The 27313-nt window shown below is 39.1% G+C and overlaps 1 protein-coding gene across 1 annotated transcript; it reads right to left on the minus strand.

Moving 5' to 3' along the window:
* Positions 1-492: 492 nt before the first annotated feature.
* carhsp1 (calcium regulated heat stable protein 1) lies at positions 493-26734 on the minus strand. The gene is made up of 5 exons (XM_062439074.1): positions 26577-26734; positions 6721-6907; positions 4519-4627; positions 2879-3001; positions 493-756 (listed from the first exon to the last, which is right to left on the minus strand). The coding sequence occupies exons 2-5, from the start codon at positions 6818-6820 to the stop codon at positions 594-596; spliced, it is 495 nt and encodes a 164-aa protein (XP_062295058.1). The 5' UTR covers positions 6821-6907; positions 26577-26734; the 3' UTR covers positions 493-593.
* Between the last annotated feature and the right edge of the window lie 579 nt (positions 26735-27313).

Consider the following 27313-nt stretch of genomic DNA (forward strand, 5'->3'; position numbering starts at 1 on the left):
TGAAAGATAACCCCATGGTGCAAAACAATGTAACATGGAGTGCCTGCAATGCGGGGGCGGAACTTTCCCTTCCTGAATGTTTTCTTCAACACTCCCTACATTACTTTGTTAATCTCAAAGGCTGCAAAGTGGAACTGAACATATTTATTGTAATGCAAAACTCTCCCGAACGCAAATTATTGCAACTGAAATGAATTACCTCATCAACGATGTATGATCAAATGTCAACGCAGGGTTTCTATATAATCAAAGCAAAGAAACCTAATGTTATAAGTCTATGATAAACATATTCCACTTTTAATCATAAGTCTAGTCATATATCAGTGAAAGCAACTGTATGATTTAACAAAATATAGTCGCCCATTTCCCATGAAGGACAGAGGAAGCCTCCAACCTTCTGATTCACACTTCTACATCAGCCGAGTCACTTCATGACGTATCCCAGCCGCCTCGGAGTGTCAAACCTGGTAACGATCCCTATTTTCCCATCCACCCTTCCTTCCCCTCCCCATTTCTTCCATCTATCCCTTCCCCACCCGCTGGCTTCGTTGACCTCCCCCCCTTTCATCCCCTATTCTTGCGAGACTCCGCATTTAGCTGCTGATGACTTGTCCTGTCCAGGTCTCGTGTTTGGTTCCTGGATTGAGATGGGTTATGGTCACCTCCACTGCCTGGATCTTCTCGTTTTTGGGAGGGATGGAGCACACCTTGTAGCTCACCTCGTCGCCTTCCACCGGCACGTACTCGCCCTCAACGCTGAAACAGAGTCAAAAGTTTAAAATGATTAAATAGTGGAAGTCTAGGTATAGTTATGTATAGAACTGGCTAACTGTCTCCTTGGTGTTGGTGTTGCTTGTTAACTGTGAGGTTGATATCTGGTGTATCTGATTGTCTTACGCTACATTAGAACCTGACGATACTGAATGTTAGGGGCCGATGCCGATACCGATATTAGGGAGCAAAAGAAATTCCGATATTGATATATATTGGCCGATAATGTTGTATGTACAGAATTTTACAGTCTAACAATAAACTTTATTGTATAAAATGACTGATGCTCTGAAACAGTCACCACTGTACTGGGAATTAAATCATTATAATTAGCTATGAATATAAAAAACAAACGAAACTAAAAAAACTTGAATTAAAAAGCCTAAATCAAATATACATAAAATGCTGCATGTATAACTTAAAAAATAAATAAATAAAACTATCGGCACATATCCGACAACATATTCAGTGGTACCGATATCTGTGATAGGCCAATATCGGCTGTCTGATATATCAGTCAGGCTCTACATGGACATGTTCGCAACCGAAATGCATATCTGAACAGCCAATAAGACACACTTGAATTTCAAATACAACACACTGTTCTGTTGTGCCAAACATGTTTTTTTGCAGTTTAACCGCAAGTAATTACACGTGGAGAGGTAACTTTGTCTCACATGACCACCTCTGAGGTTAAAAAACATCAAGACAGAACAGTGCATCCATTTTATGTTGGCTAAATATGAAAATACATCTTTATTTCCCCTCCGTTCTGTACCTTCTCTGTTTGTCACAGCTTTTAAAAAATGGTCTCCAGCATGGATAAAACTGAAAACACAGCACTCATGTTTTTTGGGGGGTGTTGTGTGGCAAACTTAACCCTCATAAAATAGTGATGTCATCATCGTCTCAGTGTAGCAGCACAGTTTAACTGGAAGCTTTTACGAGCCAAAATGAAATCCAAGTTTTATACTTGTTAATTACCTCACATTAGAAACAGAAAGTACAGAAACAGATGAGATGCTTTAAAGGGGCATTCAACCAATTTTATGCAAGAAGTGTGACACAGAGGGAGCTTTTTAAAGGTTGAATATAAACAACCCCGATGATGTCATCCAACTTATTTTTCCATTATTTCTCCATGAAACATGCTGTACAGATGCATGATGGAAATTGGAGGGCTCAGCAGTGTTGGAGCTCGACCCACACGGGAGACTTAAAGTCAGGATATGCTGGCCTCTGCTGCTCCAGATGTGGGCTGTAATTCACAATACAGCTGTTTGCCAAATGAAAGAGAGGGAGGAAGAAGCAATTATGTTTTGGCATTGTAGTGCTTTCCAGTTTTACCAAGATGAAGGATGAAAAGAGACTCAGAGGAAGAATTAGTGAATTATTTTATAGCATCCTGTTAGACTTTATACACTGTGCTGCACTGTTTTGTATGTGTGCGTGTGTGCAGATGTTTCAGTGTGAGTGTGTGTAAACACGGCTGACGTCTCTGTATTTTAAGCCTGTGGGTGATAACAAAAGCACTGTGGTGAAGGTCATCAGATATTCTGTTGTCCTCCTACACACTTCACCAGCTACTGCCATCCCTGTGTGTCAATGTGTGTGTGTGTGTGTGTGTATATTTTCCCCCCTACTCCTACACAGAGCCCTGTCATGGTTTGATATCAGTGATTAAAACCAAAACCGCACTCACTCTCTCTCTCTCTCTCTCTCTCTCTCTCTCTCTCTCTCTCTCTCTCTCTCTCTCTCTCTATCTCACTCTCACACCCCCCCCCCCTCATCACAGACTATTAGAAAAAGCAGACACTCACCCTCAAGTTTCCCCTACAGAACAGCATCACTGAACCCTTGTGTGTGAGTATGTGAGCACACACGCACACGCACACACACACACACACACACACACACACACACACACACACACACATTACTCTGTCAGCAGAACATATTAAGCCAAATCAAAACATTCCCCTTCTTACTTACTTTCTATATTTGAAAGGCTATTGACCTTCATAAGGAAAACAATGCAAGACCTCCCCTCCTACACTCACAAGAGCACACACACTCCCCATGATGACACATACACACACAAACTTACTCTGAGATGTGGACGAAGATGTCTTTGCTCCCGTCGGATGGCGTGATGAAGCCATGGCCTTTGGAGCGGGAGAAATATTTACACACCCCAACAAACGCCGGACCCTCTGCTGCCCGAGCCGTCCTGCACAGTGGATGGAGGGAGAGGAAGAGAGACAAAACGTGAGTGATGAAGAGCGTCCAACCCAATAATACCCTGATCCACCACCACCAGTTACTGAAAATACAGCACTTTGATTGGCTGGCAGGTTCGATTTTGCTTTCTTTTCCTGTTATCACCCAAAACACTTGATTTGACTGTATACAAAGAGAACACTTGATTTGTAATGTAGGTTTTACATGCAAAAGGAAGTTATCACAATTTAAATACAATAATATTAACTATTAACCTATTCTTATTGTAGGAGCCTAAATGCAATTCGTATATGTTTGATTTATTAGTATGCTATGATGTAAAACAGCTGATTTAAAAGAAATCAAAAGGAATATTTACATGTTGATGTACTTATATAGTAATTTAAATGTTTATTGTTTAATTCTTTATACTTAAAATGTATGTGGATAGCTTAAAAAATGCAGAAAAACTTCATTTATATTACATTATAATGATTTTTGTTTGTATCAATAATAATTTTGGAAAAAGGACAATTGCTTGTTTTTTTTGTCTCAAAGTAAACTGAAAATGTATCAATTGGTTCTGTGGATTTTTTTGATGTGGATTCAGAAGGGGAATTGTTAAATCGTTAAGCTAGGGCTTCATTCTTCATTCTTCAGTGTGACTGAAACCAAAGCAGCAAAATGGAATTCATCCAATATAAAGTTGACAATTTACAACTGTGCTCTTCATGCTGTCACATGTAAAAACATCTTCTGTGAAAAAGGTCTTTTACAGTATCTATTCTGAGGTCTATAACATAATGTCAATGTGTTAAATGGCTAAGTGAAAAATGGTCGACTGATTTTTGCTATTTTTCCTACTGATTGGCCAGGTGTGTATATGTGTAGATATGTATGTAAATATGCAGAGCTCCATCTCCTCCAATAACTCTTTTCTTACCATTCCTACCTCCTCCTTTATCGTCCATCAACCACAACACAACAAATACTTTTATTTCATCATTCTTGGAATACTATAACAGGAGGAGATAAAAACAGGAGCTGTTCTAACATGCTGGGTGCTACATTGTTCACCTCTTGACCTGACAACACAGAAGTTCGCAATTAACATACTTAACTAAACTAACATGCTTTGACAAGTTGTGCCTGTTGGGTCTTACTGTCTCTACAAGCTGATCAGGTTGCAGTATTTAGCGGAGATTAATCTTGCTCCACTGAATCAGAAGGACTTTTTATCCTGTGTGTCTACTTTTGGTGATAAATTTCAGACTTAGGACCAATTAATTGGGGACAAATTAGGAAGAAAGTGTTTTTTGGGTCAGTGGTTAAGGGTCAGGGTTAGATTAAGTCTCCAGGAAAAGAATAAATCCCTAAAAGTGACCATGATCTGATTTGTGTGTGTTTGTTTGTGTGTTTGTTTGTGTGTGTGTGTGTGTGTGTGTGTGTGTGTGTGTGTGTGTGTGTGTGTGTGTGTGTGTGTGTGTGTGTGTGTGTGTGTGTGTGTGTGTGTGTGTGCTTCCTCACGCTGAGCAGGTCCTGTTTCTGCGTGTGGGCAGTGGGCTGGGGATGAGGTAGCCTCTCATGGGGGAGGGGGAGCGGTCTCTGTGTCTATAGGCTGGAGGCCGCAGGGACTCTGATGGGACAAAACAGTGTGTTACAATGTGACAAATGAAACATCAGACAGCCCTGTTAGTACAGTGTATGTCCAATATATATCTTTTTTTACATCATAATTGTCTTTGTTAAGTATTATCTTTGTATTTAAGGAAATATACGATGACATAATATTGTGTTTTTCCCCTTTATTCTCTCTCAACAGAAGTACGCCGTGCCAAAAACATCAAGACACCAAATACAGTTGTTTTGCTTTAACTGAGGAGGCTCAATACTTTCATAAGTCTCATTATTCTGAAGTTACATCATGTAGAGACCAAAGATCATCATCATAAAATGTGTCAAAGCACTTGTGTGCCAACATAAAGCTGTTGGCAGAAGACACTTTCACGTCCTTTCACTTCCTTAAAACTGTGTGAAAGCCTTCATTAAAGTCGAGTTATTATGATTCATGCATCATGTATCAGTTACATCCTCTGGTTGTGACCACAGCGTGAGTGGGTGCATCCTCAGCTGCGGCGAGTCTGTATCACTGCAACCACTGCAGAGGCAGAAGCTGGTTTATTTAGTACTCTACGCTATGATGCTGCTGCCATGGCTGCATTCATGTTATTATTAGAGGAAATTGTTATAATGACCACAGCTATGACTCACTGTTTTTTAAATTGGTATGACACTACATGCAGGGGTTGAGTGAGTGCTCTGCTGGCTGTGTTGACCCCCTGAGGTGTATCATAATAAATATATCATATCTGATAGAAGCAATGGATTCAAATCCATAGTGTCACACTTTACAAACCTTTCTCGGTTAGTGTTAATAGGAGTGGGAAATAGTATAGCCAAAGTATTGCTACTGCAGCCACAACTGTATCTGTAGCCCACGCAATGAGTGTGTCCACAATCACAGTCACAGCCAGGCAGAGCAGCTGCTGTAGTGACAGCCAATGGATGTTTACTGTCAAGAGTTTAACCGTATCATGCATAGTGACAGATCAACTCTTCTCTCTGTATCTGCAGAGTGTTAGCCTTATCTGGCAGTGTATTATAAATCTGTCAAGAACTGGACCAACACACTAACTGCTGCAGATCAGAGGGAGTGTAGAAATTATTGAGAGGTAACTCAGAAGTACTTCAGAAATGTTTTCCCCTAAAAATTGCTTCGGGGGCTCTGTCATATAGCAACAAAACCACACATTATTTATATGACTATGTAATGGATTATCCCTAAAAGAAGCATTCAAAATGGGTAAATTAAACAAACAAACCTGTCACGATAAGTACTTTTGTTGGATGATATATTGTCTCAGAAATTATCGCGATAAACGATATTATTGTCATTTAAAGATCATTTTATAGCACTAATAGAATGATAATATAATAGCATAATAATGTAAGGAGGGGTTGAAGAGTGGGCGCCACGCTTCCATAAAAAAAAAAGGATCAAAGTCATGTCCATGTATCATACCATAAATTAATGTATAGACAAGTTGATTTTGATAATTACGTTACAGTAAGAATATCGTAATTATTGTGACAGGCCTAATTGTTACCGCCACAGAAAGCAAGTCTAGGGGCCCCATTTTAACGATCTATAGCGCATGGCGCAAGTGCCTTTGGGGCGTGTCCAAATCCACTTTTGCTATTTTAACGGCGGGAAAATGGTCACTGCGCCAGGCGCATGGTCTAAAAGGGTCGGACTTAAGTCACCTCATTAATCATAGGCGTGTTTTGGGCGTAACACGTAACACAGAGTGTCATCTCCGATTCCCTTTAATATCCAGGAGTGCTGTCACTTTGGCGGATTGCTATTATAACAGCGTATTTACCAATTCAATAATAAAACATGAGTTACTTTTGCTGAAAAGAAAGTTGGCTGATGAGCTGCCATCCGCTGTGCGCCGACCGCAAGATGGGGCCCTAGGTGTTTCCAGTCTATATGCTAAGCTAAGCTACCCGGTTGCTGGCTCATATTTAACATACCTACACAAGAGTGGTATAAATCTTTTCCTTGAGCTCTAAGCAAGAACGTGAATGAGAACATTGATCCAAATGCTGAACTATACCTTTAAAATGCTGTAAGCCAATCAGAGCACCTGAAAAATGTGCTGTTACCTGTTGACAGTGGGGAAATGGAAGGAGCTTGGGATCCCCCAAAGGTTAATGGAGGGGTAGTTGATCTTGCCCCGTGGATGGGCGTGGCCTGAGAGGACATGGTGGAAGAGGTGGAGAGGAAGGAGGGATAAAGTGGGGGCACCTGATAGGGGGGAGCACAGCAGCACAGCAGAGGTTGTAAAAACACCTGGGGAGAGAAGGAGGACAGGAGAGAATTTGTTAAACACAATACACAAGAAAACACACACACACACACACTCACATATCTACTAGTGACTGAGCAGAGTATCATTTGAAACATGTTTGTTTTGTAGACTCTCAAAGGGCATCGTCCCTCCCTCACCCATCAGTGACTTTTCTCAGAACCGTCGTTACCGTGGCAACACCAATTTGAGGACAGGCCGACAGCGCTGCCACTCGACAAGAGAAGGTGAACAGTCCCCCTCATTCACCTCGGTCCCAGCCTTACATCATCTGGCATTACATAAGCGGCTATGTCAACCAATTAGAGAAAAGGGAGAAAAGAAAACCTCCATTGATTTATCCCTTCCATTACTGCCATATTATTATAATAAGAGAGCTACGGAGTGAAAAGATAATAAGTGGGGGGGGGGGGGGGGGGGGGACTGCAGGTTTCTATAACTGGTTTTAAGACTATTGCAGATATGAGCTTGTGAGTTTATGTCCAAATAAGTTTAGCGTTGAGCTTGAAAAAGTGATACTGAAGTGACAATAAAGTTTGCGTAGGAACATATTTATAAAGATTATTTCCTGAAAGAGAACTTCTGTTACTTCCAGTGGGTGCAAAGGGAAGGACACAAAGCAGTGCTGACAAATGATTCAGTGACAATAAAAAAGAATAAAGGCAGATGGAGGTGTTTGTCCTGAATTATCTAGCTCTGTGGAATCTGTTTGTCATCCAAGGACGTGGATGAAGAACTGAAGACTGAAGAAATGAAAACAAGTGCTGAGATGTTTCGCTGGAAAAAAAACAACCTGACAGACCAAACAGAATTACTAGAAAATGAGAGATGATGGATGGATGCTGACACGAACTCCTCCACCGTTCGTCCAAATGTTAACAGATGCAGGTCCTGCAGATGATTGGTGTTCATCTGGAGGTGTTGTATGTACTTTCAGGTGAGGAGTTTTTCTAAGCTGTGTTTATTTATTTACTGTGGAAGGTTGGCTCAGCACACAGAGCATTTTACTGTTTCAAAGCACAGAGCGTCTGAGCTGTCCTAACCCAATAGACATGAAGTTAATGTGATCACAGCCTCTCTGGACAGCACGCTTCCGGCTGGAGGCTGAACCACGCACACAGATATGTACACACATATGTTGTCCTAAGTCACTTTTGGGGACATTACATAGACTTGCATTCATTTCCAGGAGACGTACCCCAATTATAACCACTATTTGCCTAAACCTAACCCTTACTTCCATCTTAACCACTGACTCAAATATCAGCATTTTCCCAAATGAGGACACAGCTTTTGTCCCCAATTGTCTTAAAGTGTGGTTCCCGAAAGTAACCTATGACAGACCACACACACACACACATTTTACACACAACACAAGATCGGCCAACTGATGGGGATGTGACTCAACTGAAACCCAGACTATATATATTCTTTTTCAATTGGGCATGGGGCTAAAATAACTGGAGGGTAAGTAAAAGAGGAGAGACAAAGAGAAAATAGCAGCAGGGAGGGAGAGAGAGGGTCTTGAGGGGGGAGTAGGAGGAGGTAAATTGGAAAAGTGGCAGATAAGCAGGAGATAATGCTCACAGGAAGGCTTGGAAAAACATGATACGGTGAGAGCAGATTTAGCCTGAGGTCTCACTCTTAACTGTAGGCTACTTTTAAAAAAAGGAACTCAACGATGGTTTAACTAACAATGAATACTGTAGACTGCACTTTACGTTCCTGCTGACTTTATAGATTTTGTACCTGCTACTTTCAATCTATCAGCAAAATTGTAGGAGAATCAACTTAAACCTTGCCAAAAGTGAAAACTTGAGCTGTCTTTGAATAATTCATGGAATTTGTATTGAAGTTGCTGTTGTGTCATATTGCAGATGAAACTAAGCAGGGAATGTTTTGCCAACTGTCCTTGGTGAAACCCAGAACAGAAACAACATGGACAAGAGAACACTGTGTAAAGAACGGCTGCATATAATACTTTATACTGTGTGCTTAAATTCTTGGATGTCCAAGCATCCTTTGAATGCAACAAATGGGAATTTTAGAAAACAATTTCCTGCTGGCAACTGCATAGAAATAAAGACCACATTCACTTATTTTCCATTACTAAATAATTCAACTATTATTTTCTCAATGAATAAGATTGTTTTCTCGGAAACATCGAAAAAAAGGGAAAAATGGCCTAGAAATCAAGATGATGTATTTACATAACGTGTTTATCCAACACTCCAAATCCAAAGAAAGCATTTACTGTCATATAAGGCAAGAAGAAGCAGCAAACTGTCACACTTGAGAATATAGAATGAGTGAACTTTTAACCTTTTTGCTTAAAAAATGATTTAAACTATTATGCATACTGCTTTGGACTATTTTTTTTTAGCTCTTTACCTTCAGTCTACACAAACAGAATCCAGCAGTTGCTAAATAAGAAGCCAAGAACGTATTATGCAAAGTCATGCAAAACTACCTATAGGGAAAAATAAGTCCAATTCCTATATCCTTATAGCACAAATGACTATGTTGTTGACCGTGTGTATGTTATGTGCTGTGTGTGGATCATTCAGCCAATACTGCAGTCCCTGCTCTCATTTTCTGGTCTGGACTGTGCTTTGGAACAAACCTCCTCCTACTGGAGTTTCCACACTCTCAGTTTCCTTCCACCTGCTCGAACTGTCAGTAATAAAGGATAATGAGGAAAAAACACAGTGTTGCAGCATATTTGAGCTATAAACACTGAGGAACCTCGTTGTTAACTGTGCCCAAAAGGCAGAGCAAAGTTTTATATTTATGGTATTTATAATGATTATATTAGCTTGCTTTCTCCTCGCTGCTGGAGAAACATGTCACTTTGCTGTGTGTATCCACTGCAGCAGGTGGTGGAGGAGGGTGGTGTTAAAATTCTCCTTCTATTGTAACAATTACAGCTAGCTGCTATCAACGTCAGAAAAAGTGACATTATTTCATTGCTCTTTCAGTATTGTTGCCAAGACAAAGTGTTTTACAAAGTTTCAAAATTACAAGGTCTGTGAGTTTCTTTCAGCTGAATGCTAACACCAACATGCTAACATGGATAATGCTAACATGCTGATATTAAGGAGGTATACTGTTTTCTGTGTGCAACATCTTATGGGGCGTTCCAATTGTACTCAGAAGTTGTAATTTCCGAGTTCCCAGATGGAAATTTCGACTGGAATGCCCCGTGAAGTCGGATTCCTGTCTTGGAAAGTCGAATGAACCCCACCAGCCCTGACCACAAAATCCAAGATGGCTGCCTCATGCACTAATGGTGATAAAGTTGTAGTAATATCCTGTTTATTAGCAGTTGTGTCTTATTTATGTCTCATTAAATCAGTCAGTACACACAGCACTGTCCAACTTCTATCTGTGGACATGTTGCTACGGTAATTGTATGCAGAACAATGCAGCAAAATGCATTTTTATCAACTGGTATTGCTATTAGTGGCTAACCTGGCTAGAACCGGTTTTCTGACTTCTAAACTGGAATGATTCAAACTCGAGTGTGACATCATTCGCAGCTCCGACTTCCAACCTCCGAGGAAAACGGAACGCAGCACAACAACGACAATGCTAACATGTTGATATTAAGGCGGTATACTGTTGCCCATGTTCACCATCTTAGTTGAGTGTATTCGCATGCTAAAATACGCTAATTAGCACGAAGCGCAAAGTATAGCTGAGCCTGATGGGCTGTTGATATTGTGATTAGTTTTGTTATTTGTAGAGCTGCAACAATTGATCAATTTACTGATTTGTCTACTGACACAAAATGAATCTCCAACTATTGTGATAATCAATAATTAGTCATTTTTAAAGAAAAATTCTATACCAGCTTCTCAAATGTGAATATGTTCTGGTTTCTTTGGTCTTCTATGACAGTAAACAAAATATCTTTGTGTTGGTTGGAGCAAAATAAGACATTTAAGGACGTCACTTTGGACTCTTGGAAACATTGATCTACATTTTTCATGGCATAAACTAAATATGACAAATGAAAATTTTGACCAGATGATGGTGCTAGATTAAAAGTCAGGACATCACCAAAGTTACTACAATGAATCCTGAGGATGTTTCTGCACTACATGTCCTAGCAATTCATACATTAGCTGTTGAGACATCGCCCTCAAAACCACAAATCTGATCCTTGTGTTGGAGCTTGAAGAAAAGTCGAGGGATCACCAAAATCAGTGTCTGTACAAGATTTGGTTCCAATCCTTCCAGCAGATGTTGGCCGACACCACAATCTATAAAGTCTACAATGCAGGACAGCACACAATACAGTTTACTGTGGCTCGAAAGACTATCCTGGAACTGAAAGCCTAAAAGAACAAACATCTATCGGCTCAAGTGTCTTTGAGAAAAGGGTAAATGACAGTTAGTGGCTCATATATCCAAAATATTTGCTTTAACACGGAGGAAAAGAGGATTTGATGAGAGGCAGCAGCTTGCAGCGAGGTGTCAAAGTAACATGCACAAACATGCTGAAATAATGCTGAGTCACTAGAAGTGTAAAATGAAAGATGAGGGGAAAGAGGGGGAGATAAAAGAGGAGGGGTGTGAGAAGCTGAAGATAAGGAGGGCAGATGTGATAAACATGCCTGTGTGTGTTTGTGGAAGTAAAATATGTACATCTATATGTACACACAGGCAGAGCGGCTTTACCACTTTACCGAGTCACCAATTAACCTCATCAAATTGTAATTATGAAAATAGTTGATTAATAATTGATTAAATATGTAGAAAAAAATCTAAAAAATAAATATATATATATACACACATAGATACTAGCACTAACCTTGAATCCCCATGTACAAAGTAGACTAATTGTTCATTTTTTGGAGTCACATAATGCAAAAAATAAAATTTCCCTGCTTAAAGGAATAAACATCCTACAACTGTGGTGCCACCAGAATCTGTTAGAAGTCTTTAAAAACCCCTAAGATGGAAATGTTAAGTCAGACCATATTTGATTAATTTATAACACCTCATGACGATCTGGGTACTGATAGATTATTAAACAATTTCCATTTCTCAACTTTCCATTTCTGTCCCTGTACCTGTGTGTCACAAACACATACACAGACATGAACTTCCTTCATGAAACTGCTACTTGTCGCATTAACGGATGTGCAGACAGGATTCTTTTTTTTACATTTTATGTGGTTGGCAATCTAGCGGAAGGCAGAGGACAGGTAGACAAGAAGAGACAGATGGTGAATTAAAGATGACAAACAGAAACAAAGATAGGATTTGTGGTTAGTAAATTAAATAACATTTATGCCCCAGACTTTGATTTAATAACTTCATGTTCCATTTCATAAATGTAGATATTATCTCTAAGTCAAACAAAAATGCAATGTGATTATTAGATAAAAATGTTATGTAACAAGACCATGAGAATGTAGTGCTTTGACCATGCTAATTTGGGCATGGTACGATGCTGATGTTTAGCTGGTATAAAGTTTACAAGGTTATACATCTGTGTTTAGCATGTTGGCATGGTTACGTTTGCTTAAAAAAAACAATGAAAAAGCCTTCATCCTCTGGGGACCATGACAGTCTGTACTGTGTTTACAAAGTTTCATGGCAATCTACAGTCTCCAGTGGTTGTTGAGATATTTCAGTCTGGATCAAAGCGGTGGACTGACTGACCGACCAGTTGACCAACAGGCCCAGAGCCATGTATGGCTGAAAAAGTAGCTCTAGGAACAACATCAGGCTGGAGCTGTTTGACTGCTTTCACTGTAATGTCAGTTGTAGTATACTATAGTAAGAACTACTATAAGAGTGGATCTGCGGATTTGGCAACCACCGGGAAAAAAATTACATTTACTTACATTTGTTTGCTGGAGACTTATTCTAACCTTAACTGTAACTACCACCTTAACTTAAAAAAAAGCCTTCACCCAATATTTAATGATTTACTTTGAAGCCTTGCTTACTGTCCCCATAAGGTAGGCAGGTCCCAACACCATGCCTGTTTAAACAAATTTATGTCCCCATAACATAAGGAATACCCGAACTACACACACATACACACACTAGATTATACCTGAGTCCTATGGAATTTTCCATTATACCTCTCTCTGTCCAGCAATCCACCCAGAGACCCTGCTGATGCAGCAAATACCAGACCAGTGGGGCACAACACACACACACGCGTATATACATGCACACATACGCTCACAACACACACACACACAGCTTTGCTGAAGCAATGCATTACTCATGAGGCCATTGTTGTGATTGTACTGCACGGCCACAGTCAGGATAACACGTTTTAAAAATCTACTGTATTCTCTGGTGTAGAGTTGAGCCTGATACCCAATACAACATGAAATCCATTCCTCTAAAGCTGGAGTAACAGAAAAATTAAACTCAACTTTATAGTGGTTGTCATTGACATGTTAAATTATGTTACCACTCTGTATTACAGAGTTATGAGGCAATAAAGATTCTGCTTGTGTTGGTTTACATTTCCTGTCCTAAACACACAGAGACTGGTGAGTATTTACTTTCACCAAAAGACTCCAATTCCCATGTGTTCAACGCTAATGAGCTAAAGTTAGCATGCTTAGTGCTAAACAAGGAAGGTTAATATGGTAAACATTATACCTCCATGGTAGCTTTATTATCAAAATAGCACACTGACATTAGCATTAAGCTCAAACCTTGTTATACAGTAGCCTCCGAGACTTGAAAGCATGGCTTTATATTACAGTTGCAACTAATGATTACTTTCATTATTGATTAACCTCCTGATTTTTCTCTTAATTAATCATTCAGTCTATAAAATACATATAAATAAATACATGTAAATATAAAATTCTTCAAGTTGCTTGTTTAGTCTAAGAGTCTAAAAGGAAAAACTGCAGATATTCAGCTTGCACCTCATGCTTATGTTAGCCTATGCTTACGTTAGCTTAGTTGCTAATTAATTTTCTGTTTACCGGCTATTCGATTAATAAACTCATTGTTGCAGCTCTTCACATATGAAGTCACTGTGGTTGTACATTAGGCCTCATTATAAATGCTTTTATTTTACATGTGGCTTCTCTTGAAAAAAGAAAGTTCTCAATAAAACTACCCATATCTATAAACTAGTGTGGTGATTATCTACAAACACAACACAGAACGTGAGGAAGAAAAAAAAAAAAACGTGTGAAAATTCAACTCACAAAAAGCTTTTGTGGCAATTTCCATTCACAAATGAAATGTCACCTGACCACATATATTATCAAACTGCTTTTTATCCATTGAAGGAAGAAAAAGGGGAAAAAAACACAATAGTCACGTCACAGCCATCATCACTGCTGACAATCAAATTGAAAATGCTAGTAGATGCACAACAGGCTATCCAAATGTGCTGAGAGTATTACATCAGGTCAAACCAACACAAAGAACAGACTAGCAAAGAAGTGAACGTGCTAAAGTGGTGAGAAAAAAAAAAGCAGAAATAGAGCAGACACGATGACCTTACAAAGAACTGAAACTTTTGACAAGATCAATGTCTTTTTCATCTCTTCCCTCTGTCTCTTTACCTCCGCCTCAACTCTCTTTCATTCTCCGTCTGCTGTCTCTCTCAGTATTTCTCACGTTTCCCCAGTTTCCTTTCCCCCCGTGAGAAAACAGAATGGCAATGAAATGTCAACAAGGATGAGATTATACAAAGGCAACACAAGAAAAGAAAACTGAATATGAACAAACAATGGAATTAAGATAGGGTTAGTGGAAGGTCTCCAATGATTACATGTTGGTGGAACGCTCCCCTGCAGTGGAACATTTATACTGTGAGCAAAACCTTCTCCAGGTAATAAAAAAAATACTAGAGTCCCTTCTTTGTTTCTAAAACGCCAGGTTAAATTATTTTTTAGGTATGTCTTAAAGGCTGCACGCAGCAGTGAGATGTAATTGTGATGGGTGGCTAAATACTGAATACTCTGTAATGTGGAGATTTACACAAATACATACATATATAACGATTATTTGTTACTAAATAACTACCAAGCGGAACTATTTCGTTAGCTTACACTTAAGTTAGCTTACACTTACGTTAGCTTGCTAATATCTAACCTGTTTAGATTGAAGAGTGAAAGAGAAAAAATATATGGTTGACACATCTGACCCAACATTTTACATTACAGTTCACGGAAAAGAACACTAAACCTAAAATTACAAAACATTTTGGCAACATTAGACTAAATGACCAAATACTGTTAGTTTAGCGTAAGTGGATATTTATTTCTCACTGTAAAAACAGATTCAGGATCCATTTGATAGCTTCTTGCAGTAAACAGGTTTTGTGCAGTCTCAGATATTATAAGATAAAGAAATAAATCTGCTTAATAGCTAAAATGTGAGGGACAGAAGGTTCTTAAAAGTAACAATTGAAGAATTGATACTACTCTAATGTCTAACTAACTAACTGAGTTGCTTTGCTTAGCAAAAAGACTTTGCTTAGCACAAGGACTGGAAACAAGAGGAAACAGCTGATAACAGGTGTTATCATTTTTGGTCAAGGGAGAGAATTTAAAGCCTTCTTAGCTGATGATCGCCATTAAAAGCTGTGTTCTTTGTTGAGTAGTTGGGGGGGAAAAGTAGAATATGGACAGAGATTGTTAGGTGCTTCGGGCATGTTATTGAAGAGCTGTATGCGCTGACACAATGAATGAGAGAAGCTGCTTTAGAGGATTTATGCAGAACGTGTTGAGAGCACTGAAGGGAAGAAGCATTAACCTTAAACACAGACAGCCTATTATATTACGCTCTCTGTGTGCTTGGAAGTCAGTGTGGGTGGGTGTGTGTATGGTTGTGTGCAAGGCCAAATGTGATGTATGTGTGTGTGTGTGTGTGTGTGTGTGTGTGTGTGTGTGTGTGTGTGTGTGTGTGTGTGTGTGTGTGATGATTTTGTCCAACAAGAGATGGTCCTTATCCTACAATTTCATGACTCACCCACCAATGTGCGTCAGTGCATCATCTCCCATATTTCAATAATGCACACATTTATGACATTCATACCAGGGGCCTCCTCCCCTGGACCTGAGGTGAGGAGCACTGGTGTCATAGAACAAATAAATGGGGATTGAATTGACATCTTACTTATATTTCATGTAACGTGTCACAAGCGTCATCAACTGTCTTCCAGTGAACTATTATCCACTTCAGTCGGTCACTGATACACAGTATTACATCTTCTTTTTTGATGTAAAATAACGTTATTAGCTGATACTAAGCAGTTTAGCATGTTAGAATGCTAATATTAGCAAATATTTGCTTATTGGCCTTAGACAAAATACAATTGAGGAAGATGGGAATACATTAGTTTTTCAATTTTAGTTTGTCATAAAACAAAGTATTAGACAAGTTGAACAATTCATCCAGAGGGGAGCATGAATGTTTACACTAGGGCTGTGTCCAAAATCACTCCATATTGACTCATTCACTACTCCTTATATAATAGACAATGAACAGTTTCCTAAATAGTTAGCAGCAATAAAGATTTTGGACACTAATTAATTGTTGCCATTTTGTATCACCACCATCAGCTGTTGAGGCGTTTGATGGTAGGTTTCATGTCTTTAAAATGTGGAGCATTGCATTGTGGGATTGTTAGCAGAAAGTAGTGTACATGACATGGACACTACTTTTTTTCGTTCCATAGTGAAATATTTGACGGCTCTATATAGTGGAGATATTTACACACTCTGGTTCGGACACTCAATAAAATGGCGGAGGGTCAATTTAGAGCACTATAGAGTAATAGGGTGTAATTTCGGACACAGCCCAGGTTTTATGCCAATACATCTAATAGCTTTAGAGACATTTTAATAGACATAGAGATTCATCCTCTGGGGACCATGAATGTCTGGTCAAAATTCTATGGCAATCCATACAATGAAGCCTAGATTTTGGGACAGCCAGAATGCATTTGTCAGTAGTCATCTCAGTGATCTCATTGTGGCTAGACGACACAATTATTCAGAAATATGAAAAGTGGGGCCAGCCCGTGAGGTGCTCTACAGGTAATTGCATTGCATGGGTAACCAAAGGGCTTGAAAACCTATTTCCACAATCTGTTTCTTATTATAATTGATGGGGTCCTGTGTGAACACATAAAAATTCACCAGAGTTAGAACTCTTTTGGATAGTTCGCATGAATGATTTCTGGTTTTGCGTTTGTTCTCACTGGTTCGAAGCATCGGAATCAAACATCTGAATCAAAACATGATGACAGTTGAGGGTTTGTTGGTTTTTATGCCAGCACTATCTGTCAAATCTGATCCACACCCACAAAGTCCTGATGAAGCAGATTAGCAGTCTTTTTTAAGTGTTACACTTCTGATGAATAATAACTAAGCATGTTTTTTTATTTATTTAAAAGCTTCCTGTTTTTCATCAATATAATATTTTTTTATTTATTTAAACAAACTATTTTAAATCAAGTTCCATGAGCCTTAAGTGCCTGGTCTATGTGATCTGTGGATGGGGCGGATTAATCTCATACATAAAAATCAAAAGAGGTAGTTCATTTGAAGGGATGTTTTATTCATATGAATGTAAAGTAAATGAAGAGTCAAAGCCTTTGATCAAATTACTTTTACCTCATCTGTTGTTATTAACCTTTGAGTTCATGGAAATTAAACCCCCTTTCACCCAATTTAACACAAAGCAAAAAAATAATTAATGTTTTGACACACACAAGCCCCTCAACACACTGGCCTTCGACCAGTTCGGTGTCTTAAAGCTGAAATTCATAATAGCCGTCCATTATCAGCTACATCCTGTTTTAATCCTGTCTTTCTGCATAACAGTATTGGTGGAGCATTGTAATATTATGCAGTTACCCTCCATACCATTATTGAACAATTATTGACTGCCTTGTTGGGAGTAACGTCATTTAACAATATTTTACTTTGGATCCCTGCAAAGACAAAATGAGATGTAACATGAATGATATGAGATGCATGGACTGTATATTTTAAATGTTCTCCTTCTACTGTCGTCCATCTTTTCCTTTCTTAATTCTGACAGTTCAACCCTCTCCTCAGGGTGTCACAACTAAAGTTGATGATCACCACTTCCTGGTTTCAGTGGGGGAAAAGGAAGCTGCCACGTCTTTTCCTGTGCAATCATCAGAGAAGGGAAATGGTGTGGGTGTGATTTGGTTGTTTTGGAGCCACTGTAGGATTTTTTTCAGTCTGTTTTACAGGATCACCACTTTGGTCCATAGTCAAAATCTCTATTACTAACTATTGGATGGATTATGATTGCAGACGCTCATATTGCCCAGAGGGCACATCCTACTGACTTTCCTTCTAGCGCCACAACAAAGCTGACAACATCTTGACAACTACTTAATGTAATCTGTGAAATGTACCACAGATTCTAAAAAGGTCCCTTGTGGATAAATTCTAATGACTTGCAGAATCATATTGGTTAAAATAGACGCTTATGTGGCTGTAGATGCTTAATCTTGTTATAGGATTATTATATTGCTGCTGGCATAGCTGTGAAAAAGTGGTTTCCAAAAAAAAAAAAAAAAAAAGGTCTTGTGGAAGTGCTTTGATAACTATTAAGCTTCAGAGGAAAAAAGAGCAGAGGTGCCATATGACACATAGGCCACAAATGCCGTAATGTAGGTATCAAATTGACCATGCAACAAGATTTGATTCAACTTAGGTGCCAATGACAGGACGACATGTTTTGTATGCTTCTCTGCGTCATACTGCTATGTAGGGGGAAAAAAAGAAAATTTGGGTTTTTACATGGTAGTTTTTGGTGGTAGTTTAGGCAAATGGTTAAATTAGTCATGCTCAGGTGGGGATGTTTGAGGAAAAACCAAAGAAAGTCAAGCAGAGGACCAAAGCTGACACCAGACTGAAATTCAAGTGAAAATTATAATAACAAAAGATTGAGGTACCTTGATGGAAAAATTTGAAATTAAAGTCATTCATTTCAATAAGTCTACTTGCTGGAAGAAATACAGGCTTCTCTGTAGTAGCAACCACTCAGCTGTGTTAATAAAAGGGTGTGTGTCTGCTTTAGCCCTGGTGTTTTACAGGATTGCGTCTATCATAATATTACACCGCATTACATGGTGAAACTGAGGCAGTTACAGCGCCATTAAAAGCACTGCATGCACTACATCCAACAAACAAGGCAGCATTACGCTTGAGATGAGACCACTCAACCTGAAAATGACATGAAAATTCCATCTTCTATCCTGCTTCCACTGCAATCCCATCAATCTGTAAATTTCACTGTGGATAATTTGTATTCAATTTTTTATGAACGCATTTTCCCATATCCGTATTTTCCACATTCACCTCTAGTTAATCATTTTGACGGTTTCCCAGAATTTAGAGAATTTTGCAAAACATTTTACATACAGGTGGAAAAGCAATATGGAAAACCTTTTAAACTTCATCACATCCTCTTTTTATTAAAATTGCAACATTTCCACCTCAGCCAGGCACTTTTTGCAATAATTCTCCTTTCACCAAAACAATTAAGTATATTTGTTTTGTTTCATTCTCAAAATTATCATTGAATAAGCACAAAAGGTTGTTCCTTGTATTCCAACAGAAGGAATTCCTAAAATTCACTGTCCTGATCCGTTACGTGTACTTTCAACTAGGCTATTATTTCTCTCTTTACTAACAACAATGAGGAAGTTAACTAATTAAGTAAGTTAACACATTACACCCAAGCATTTTGGATTTGACATTATACAGGTTAAATATGGGTGATAAAGTTTGCTTAGGCTAATAGTTACTGTTTGCTAACGGTAACAATAACGTTAGCTTGTCACTCAATTAAGTATCGGTGCAACTGTGAACCTGGTGGTCTGTGGGAAGAAGGACCACAGCAATAACTGGAGAGTGAAATCGAGAACACAGACCTGAGGCAAAGAAAGATGGGAAGAAAGAGAGAAAAGATGAGAGAGAGGGAGAGAGATAGAGAGAGTCCCTTCATTCTTACTCAATGGTGTGCTTGTTACAGCAGGATCAACAACCGAGCTTCCCATCAGGCACTGGATCACAATGACTCCTTTGTTCTCCTCCATATTGTGTTGGCCAAAAATGACAAGATACTAATGTCTGTAATTGGACCTTGCATAGTTTGGAAAGTGCAATTTACTGTCTTTTCTTTTTTTTTTTTTAAGTATAAATGGCTTAAAACACAGACTTGTACCACCTTTAAACTCAACTGACCAAAAATAAAGAAACTCAAAGTGTCCGTATGTCAATTTAACCTTTTACTTTAAAAAAAAAATGTGATTTACTGCATTTCACAATTGCCAAAAAAAAAGATGGGTTGTGAAATCTTTGATTTTACTCCATCTGGACTCAAGTCTGTGTCAGGGTGACCTGTTACCACCCTGTGCTGGTGGGGATAATGGAGTAAGTACGTGATGGACCAAGGCACAACTGGCAATTTAACCACCAACTGTTCCTCAAACAATTCTGTGAAAGTCATTCTGAACTCAGAAAGGTATAAAAAAGTTACTAAATATCAGGCATACACCATTTCTTTACAAAATGTATAATGTAAACTACAATGAATTATAATTACTATGGCAGTGTAGCATCTTAAGTGAACAAGGATTACTTCTGACCCTTTTGTATTGAACATTTTTATCTTCGTAACCCTACAATTAATGTAAAATCTGTTGCAAACTGCCAGGGAAATTAGTATTCACAGTCGGGGGTGTGACTCATCCTGTGGACTGAACTGAACTGTGACCACTTCCTATGATAGCCTAACACCAACAAGTGTTCGACTACTTCCATAAAATACCTTTGGTGTATGCTGAAAAAAATCTTCAACCCAAATTTAAGCCAGAGTTCGTATGTGTTTATCTAAGCTGTGCGCCCAACACTGCAAAGACTCTGGACAAAGTGCAAAAACTTTATCTGGCCACCATACAAAAATGTCATCATCAATTTCAAGCATCTAACAGATTCAGAAAAGCATTACTACTCTTCTGTATTGTACACTGTGTACACTATGTACTTACTTGTGTAGTGAACATTTTGACAAGTTGGTGTCGTCTCAAATCAAACACTGTCATCTAGCACTCACAACTAGCTAGATAGCAAGTTAGCACTAGCAAGTTAACATTAGCATTCGCATTACCATGTGCTGTACCAAATCATTACAGATTCAAAATATTAAGTGCAAGTACAGAAGTATGAGATTTGAGACACAGCACACAATATCAACTAAGACACTGTGTAGCATCTTAGTTCACTGGGATAAGATGATTTTTGTAAAATCTTTGGTCCAACTTCAACTGGCTTGTGGCTTTGTTGTGTGTTCTAGTCTGTACTGTACCCGCTACAGCGAACAAATGCAATGATCTCCCACACAGCCCACATACAAACAACGAAATCTGATCTTGTGTGTGTCCTGTATGCTCTTGCACTATCGGGAGCACCATCACCCTGGGTCAATTCTCGGGAACTACATGTAGATATATTTGCACGTCTTTTCCTCACAGTGTAATTCAACACCTCTATTGGTACAGCAACACACCTCAGGGTGACAAGTCAGAAGTTTTGTTCATAAGCGAGATGTCACACTTGACAAATGTGGCAGGAAGCTTAAAGGTAAAAATAAATGAGTTCCCGTGGATAACTACAGTGTCTCAACTGAAGACACAGCTGCTGACCTAAATTCCTGTTCCAACTGTGTCTGCTATTAAGTCGACGGGAAAAGAAAAACTTCTTTCTTTAGCATTTCAATATGTGGAGTAATCACATGACACGATGTGGTCAGTGGAGGTTATACTTTAATGTTTCCGCCTTGATTGTGGAAATAACTTAGATAAGGCTGATTTTGTTGGCTGTGATGGTTGGGGACTGGTTTGACACTGAAATTGGAGATGTGTGAAAGTCTAAGAGAAGTTAGATAAAAGACACAACTAGTGTGTTTCTATACTCTTTAAAAAGGTTCAGTGTGTAGAATTTAGTGGCATCTAGTACTGAGGTTGCAGATTGCAACCGAATACCCCTCCCCATCCCCTTCGAATCATCATTGTAATGTACAATGCACGGTAGCTGTAAAATTCCCCAAAAAATGTGAAAGCCCCTCTCTAGAGCCAGTGTTTGGTTTGTCCATTGTGTGGAAGAGGACCCACTCCCTACGTAAATATAAAGGGTTCATTCTTAGGTAACAAAAACACAATTCTTGTTTTCAGGTATACACTAATAAAAAAACATACTTATGAATATAATATTCTGCTTAGTCCTTTCTGCTAGAGATCACTAGATTTTATACACTGCACCTTTAAAGGAGGCAAACTGTGAATGTCAAATACACAGCTGTGCATCCTATTAACCAAAATAATGTTTACTGTCCAATGAAAGCAAAAAAGAATAAGTCTCCAATGTTATTTATGAGGACAGATGAGCAGTTTTTTTTTCTTGTAGGGAAAACAAAAGTATACTTTGTGTCTCACTGCAGAAGCTGTTCTCTCACTGCATAATTCACTCCAAATGCTGGGAAAGAAGAGAAGAAGTCTCCAGGCTTCAGCATCATATATGAGTAATGCACTTAGCTGTTTAATAACATGGTAGAGAGTGTGGGAGAAAAGTGATTACTGACCAGCTATATGGTTTTCTGCAGTACAAAGACACTAACAGACATTTTGTTACAAGCAAATTTAGAGAACTATCAGAATTATGACTTTACAATACTAGTTGAGCAAAACTTGACCTTGCTTGTCGATGATCCGTAGTTACGCATGTTCCCTGAAGTATAACCTTGAGCGATGTGGTGATAAGCACAGATACACCTCCAACTGCCATTTACATTTTGTTATGAGCTACTTTTTCCTCTCTCCACGAACACTCAGGCTTTACTATCAAACACTCATGTGCTTTTATCTATAGTTGCTTGTAGAGCTGATTAATTGATTGACAGAAAATTCATTGGACACTATCTTAATAATAATTTAGGTAACTTTTAAAGCAAAAACTGTTTAACATGACCTTGTTACACATTCAATAGTGTGCAGTCTGCTTTTCTCTGGTTCACATTATAAATTTAAAGTTTTTTGGCAAATTGAGGCATTTAAATACATGATCTTGGACTCTTAACTCCAATTAAGTACAATCTTTATACAGCAGCATTTAATTATATTTTAACAATTGTGCTTGGACCTTTGTGGCAACTGCATCAAAAAGAAATGATTTAGGAGTGGATGAATTTGACTCAACTTCATCCAGCACCTTTGAGATGAACTGAAACTGACTGCCAGCCATGTCGACATAAGTGCTTACTAATGCTCTTGTGGTGGAATGGGAGCGAATCCCTGGTTCAGAAATATAATCCAAGAATAATTAGACAAATATTCAGGTGTCCTGTCCACATGCTTTAGTCTCTTCCTCGCTCTGCCTTATTTATTCATTAAATCTCTTTGCCTACCTGTTCAGTTGTTTATGCTGGAGCTTCTTCTCCGACTCAGCAGCTCTCTGTCAAACATTTCTCACCTCTCCCCCTCCCCCTCAACCCACGGTGGCTCTATCATTATCACTGTTTTATTGCCTACAGCCAACGCTCACAGGGGACTATTACAGCAGGATCATATTGCACAAAAACATGCAAGGCCTTCGAAACAAGCTCAGTCTCTACAATGCACAGCTGTAAAAAGGCACGGCCATAAAAAAATGTAAAAAGCGTAGCGTCTCTTTAAAGTGGCAGAACAGCATAGTTAACAGCACCGCAGATGATCTGAAAACAAACATTTATAATGGAATGGACAAATAGGAAGACGTGGTTGCTAAGACTGTGTGCTCGTGGTCTTGTGATGATTCCATGATGATTCCGCTGAGTCATGACGGCTGCATGATCCATCATCAATTAGTCTGCAATTAATTGAATGCTTACTGTATTTATTCATTGCCAAAATATGAGAAAAAAATTACCATGTAGAAAAATGCCACCTAAAAAACCTGGAAGATTACGTAGACAAACTGCAGTGCATTATATGGCCACAAACTGTGGTTCCCAACCTAGGGTTGCAAGATAAACTTTTGGGATTGCAAGATGATTGACAGGAAAGGAAAAGTGAAAAATACATATATTTTACTACACAGTGTCACATTAATCTTTCAAAATGTTTTGGTAATCATTGACCCATTTGTTGACTTCAGGACACATATGGAGGGAGGGATAACTCTGTAGTTTTAAGGGGGTCATAATAAGCCAAAAAGGTCTGGAAACACTAGTCTGAACTGTATTCTCCTACATGTCCCAGAATGTATTTCGCCTGCCTCCGCCAGTTTTTGTCATTCACTGGAACTGGGATCTCATCCTGTTTTACAGGATTAAAGAATTTCTCCCTGCGTGATTCTTCAATGCTGAAATGGGTAAACCTGGACAGAAGTCCTTGCTCTTATCCGTTTCTTTTTTTGGGATGCACTGATCTGTCACGGTTGAAAACCAGGTGAGATGAACACATTTACCATCACTATGTCATTAGCTGCTTTTAGCTATCATAAATAGCCAGGACTCTCAGATAATATCTCCACTTTTCTTATTTTTTCATTTTTGCACAATGAGTAAAATATCTAAACTATAGAGTCAAATTATTACAATATGCACAAAAAGGTTATTTTTAGTCAAAAAGTAACAAAGTTGGCAGTGGGATACAATAGCTGTTTTGAGTCAAAACAGTCCTGTTAACTGTGAGGTGATTAGTTACACTACATCATGGATGTATTACGAAAAACACTGGACACAAAGTAGGTGTTCTGAAAATGTAACCTACCTCTCAGAATGACCTACCTACACGATGTTCGCATGTGCAATTCGTTGACAGGGTTCACAGAGGACCCGCCCATAATTGTAACCTACCCTGGAGAGTCTATCTTGCCGAAGTGGATCTACAGGATAGTCTATCGTCTTGCCGAAGTGGATCATATTGTACTAAAACCATGGGTAGCACAAACTGTCAGGTAGCATACTATCTATCAGAATGACCTACTACCCATTATATTGTGCTTAAACCATGGGTAGCACATACTGTCAGACAGGAAATATCTATCAGAATGACCTACTACCCATTATATTGTGCTTAAACCAGGGCTTTTTGGGCCAGTGTGCATCACATGACAGATCTAGAATCTTGTAATTATTAGCCACTATGTTAAATTTGCTTCACAGCCCGGCGCTGTTCTTTGGGGCTTGAACTATATGTGCACCTGCAGTTTAAAGGGCTGTGTTGATTTCAGGTGGCGAGCTGTTCCTGGCTGTCATGTAGTGAAGGTCTCACTGAAAATGACTCTACGCACTGATCTGTGCTCTCGGTTCGTGTTGGTTGACTTGGTATCAATTGTGTTTACAAGAACTGAAGTGCTGCACATCAACTGAACACTTTCTACATAGTCTGACCCTACTCGCTGGGTCGGCTAGCCAGTAGCAGTCTGCAGATATTCAGGCTGATGTCTTGCAAACAAATGGCAGCAGACAACTTAGAGAGCTGACCTTTCCTCTGTGTGTGTGTGAGACTCATTATTAAACCTGATGTGGTACTGACAGTGAGTAGCTGTGTGGCATAAGAAGAGAAATATCTCAGAATGATACAGAGCAGGTTTTGCTTCTCCTTCGCTAAAATGATGATTCATTAGTCACTTCTGGAGATTTACAAAATGTATTGTTTAGTATTAGCTGCCCTGATAACTGTCATGATTTGCTCTGTTTTTAAAACTCATAAATATAGTCTCATAAATACCCCTGAACAAGCTGTAACACGCAGGTCTGATTATGTATTCTGACTTGTAAAGCAGTCAGTATGTTAGTCAGTGTGTAGATCTGAGAAACACATTATTGCCAACCACATCCTGAGTAAAACGGTGTCACCACCCTGCATTAGAAATCCGGGAGTTTGTTTTTCTTTTTCTTTACAAGACACACACAAAACAAACTGACTGAAACTCATCCCTTCTGCCCACCACATCAGCTGATGTTTCTTTGTTTCAACCAACAACAGGCCTGAATCAGGACTCACACACACACACACACACACACACACACACACACACACACACACACACACACACACACACACACACACACACACACACACACACACACACTTTGGGCAACATATCCCACAGCTCTTAGAACCCACAGAAGCTCATCTCCCAGCACCTCATTAAGTCAGAATGAGAGGTCTGTGCTGAGAGAAAACCTTTTGAAATCAGTGAATGAACGCTCTTCTCTCTCCTCCTCCCTCTGTCACTTGTGTGAAGAGGTAATTGGATGACACAGAGTATACACGCACATATTCTCTATGTGTGTATGTGTGTGTGTGTGTGTGTGTGTGTGTGTGTGTGTGTGTGTGTGTGTGTGTTGTTGTTGTTGTTGGCTGGTGTCCCCTTTGCTTTCTCGCTCCCTCCTCCAAAGGAAATGAACGCCAGGAAAAGACAATTTGCAATGGAAAGAAAAAATATGGAACTCGCTGAACTTTTAAATATTAAGTTGAAAAAGACATAACAAGTGATAACCTCGCATCCTACTTTTGCCACAGAGTAGACTATATTGTATCTCTTGACTGAAGGTGACTTCTCCTCCAACTTGACGACTGCTTATAAAATAAAAGAGCTTAGGTGCAGCAGCACTCACCTTTCCGTTTACTTCACAACTGCAGGATGCTGTGGCGCCAAAGAAAACGCGTCCAACCAGACAAAAAAAAAACTTTTAAGTCAAGTTTTTGTAGCGTTTTGTTTCTTCCTCCGCAGTTTACGACGTGACAGGTATAGTGTTCAGTGTCCAAGAGTGAAAGCGGTGTATGTACTCTCTATCTCTCTCTCTCCCTCTCTCTGTTTCTGAATGGGCGTGCCTGATTAAACAGTGACGTCTTCCATTATTTCGTTACCGTAATGGACGCTACAGTGCTCCCTCAAAAAACACGGAGGTACCGTAAATATAAACCGCAGACTCCTTTACAACTATAATTGCTGGCAGTTGGGTGTTGAACTGATTTTATGGAAGCCCACTTCTGCCATAAAATAAAAAGGGAAGATGTTGACTAAATAAATAAATAACATGACTAAAAATCATGTAGCATACAGCCATGGCTAGCAGCTTTGAGAGGCTGTACTTTGAGCTTAAAGTATTAAAGTCAGCATGCTAGCATGTTCCATCATATGACTATGTTATTGCTGGGCAGGTTTAGCAGGTGTAATGTTTACCATGTTCATCTTTGTTTAGAGTGTTAACATGCTGAAATATTTTAATTAATACTAAACAAAGTACAGCTGAGACTGATGGAAATGTTTGTCAAGTACTGGACAAACTGAAATTTAGACCATATGAAAACTAGACACCTTACATTCACATTTGGCTTACTGTAACTTCAC

Source organism: Scomber scombrus, chromosome 18, assembly GCF_963691925.1.
Source record: "Scomber scombrus chromosome 18, fScoSco1.1, whole genome shotgun sequence".
NCBI classification, from domain to species: Eukaryota; Metazoa; Chordata; class Actinopteri; order Scombriformes; family Scombridae; genus Scomber; species Scomber scombrus.

Excerpts from the sequence above, each read along its gene's own strand:
- carhsp1 (XM_062439074.1), bottom strand. The coding sequence starts at position 6,820 with ATGTCCTCTCAGGCCACGCCCATCCACGGGGCAAGATCAACTACCCCT. Across the intron at positions 3,002-4,518 it reads AGAAACAGGACCTGCTCAGC|GACGGCTCGGGCAGCAGAGG; the intron begins GTGAGGAAGCAC and ends TCCACTGTGCAG. Across the intron at positions 757-2,878 it reads ATCTTCGTCCACATCTCAGA|CGTTGAGGGCGAGTACGTGC; the intron begins GTAAGTTTGTGT and ends ACTCTGTTTCAG.